This window comes from Pteropus alecto, unplaced genomic scaffold (genome assembly GCF_000325575.1).
Source record: "Pteropus alecto unplaced genomic scaffold, ASM32557v1 scaffold118, whole genome shotgun sequence".
Taxonomy (NCBI): Eukaryota; Metazoa; Chordata; class Mammalia; order Chiroptera; family Pteropodidae; genus Pteropus; species Pteropus alecto.
In genome coordinates, this window is record NW_006440654.1 from 2,476,642 (window position 1) to 2,477,848 (window position 1,207).

At 48.1% G+C, this 1,207-nt stretch overlaps 1 protein-coding gene across 1 annotated transcript in view; it reads right to left on the minus strand.

Moving 5' to 3' along the window:
- The window catches only part of GTSE1 (G2 and S-phase expressed 1), a 31,261-nt gene that overhangs the window by 14,597 nt on the left and 15,457 nt on the right, over nt 1–1,207 (minus strand). The window contains exon 8 of the mRNA XM_025051008.1: nt 960–1,207. This exon is cut by the window's right edge and continues 3 nt beyond it. Coding sequence (XP_024906776.1) covers nt 960–1,207 — 248 coding nt within the window. The remainder of the gene's footprint in view (nt 1–959) is intronic.

Below are 1,207 nucleotides of genomic sequence, written 5' to 3' on the forward strand. Positions count from 1 at the left end.
AGCGAAGGCTGCTGGGACTTGCCCCAGCAAGGCTTAAGGAGCGTCAGAAGGAGCCAGGTGACATGGACGCACCTGCCGCTGAAGCAGCTCCAGCCCCTCAAAGAAAACAAACCCAAATACTCAAAGCTGTGAAGTTTACAAAGTCCAGCAGACAGTAAGAAATTTTCAAGCACGTGAAAAATGAAGAAGCAGGAAAATGTGACCATAACCAGGAAAAATTGGAAAAATTAGTCAACAGAAACAGACCCCAAAATGACAGGGAAGACGCGATTAGCAGAAACGGACTTTAAAACAATCATAAACACATTCGAGAATTTAAAGGAAAGCATAAACACCACGGGACACAACGGGGAAACTATAACATCGGAAGTGAAAAGTTAGCTGAATGGGCTCAAGAGCCGATCAGACACACTGCAGAAGGAAAGATGTCTGAACCTGAAGACACGACAGTAGAAGCCATCCCAACGGAAGCACAAGAAAAGAGGCTGGGGGAAGAAAGAACAGAGCTTCAGTGACCTACAGGATGACATCAAGAGGTCTATGATACATGTGCTTAGAGTCCCAGCACGTGAGAGGGAGCAAGAACAAATATTTGAAGAAATAATGCCCACATTTTTTCCAGATTTGATTAAAAATATCGACTCACGGATCCAAAAAGCTCAAGAACTCCCAAGCATAATAAACACAAAGCCACACGCAGACACATAATAGTCAAAATGCTGAAAATAACAAGAGAAAAATCCTGAGAGCAGCGAAAGAGCAATGACACGGACACAGAGGGGAGGGGCGTGAGAGAAGACACCCCCTGGCTTCTCGCCCAGAACAAGCCGGGGGACACGGTTAAAGCGCTCGGAGAGAGGACGCAAAGAAACCGGCGTCACCAAAACTAATGTTTTCTTAACCTGAAATACAATTTGTTCAATATGTTTAAAACCCAGTAAGATGTTCCTACTACTTACCAGTAGCAAACTTGGGAATTTTAAACCGATTTGTAGGGGCAGGCATAACCTTGGTCTTGGAATTCAGAGAAGAACCCCGCCTTCGTGCACTCCCAGTTTTGTTCAGTGGAGATCGCGACGAACTGGAGGGAGGGTCCAGTCCCAGGCGCCCCCGTTCTGGAGTCGGGGTTTGGGTGAGCGCTGAGGTGGTGGGCACCGCGGGCTGCTCTGCTGTCGACTCGGCCGGCCCGGCCCACCTGCTCGGCCTG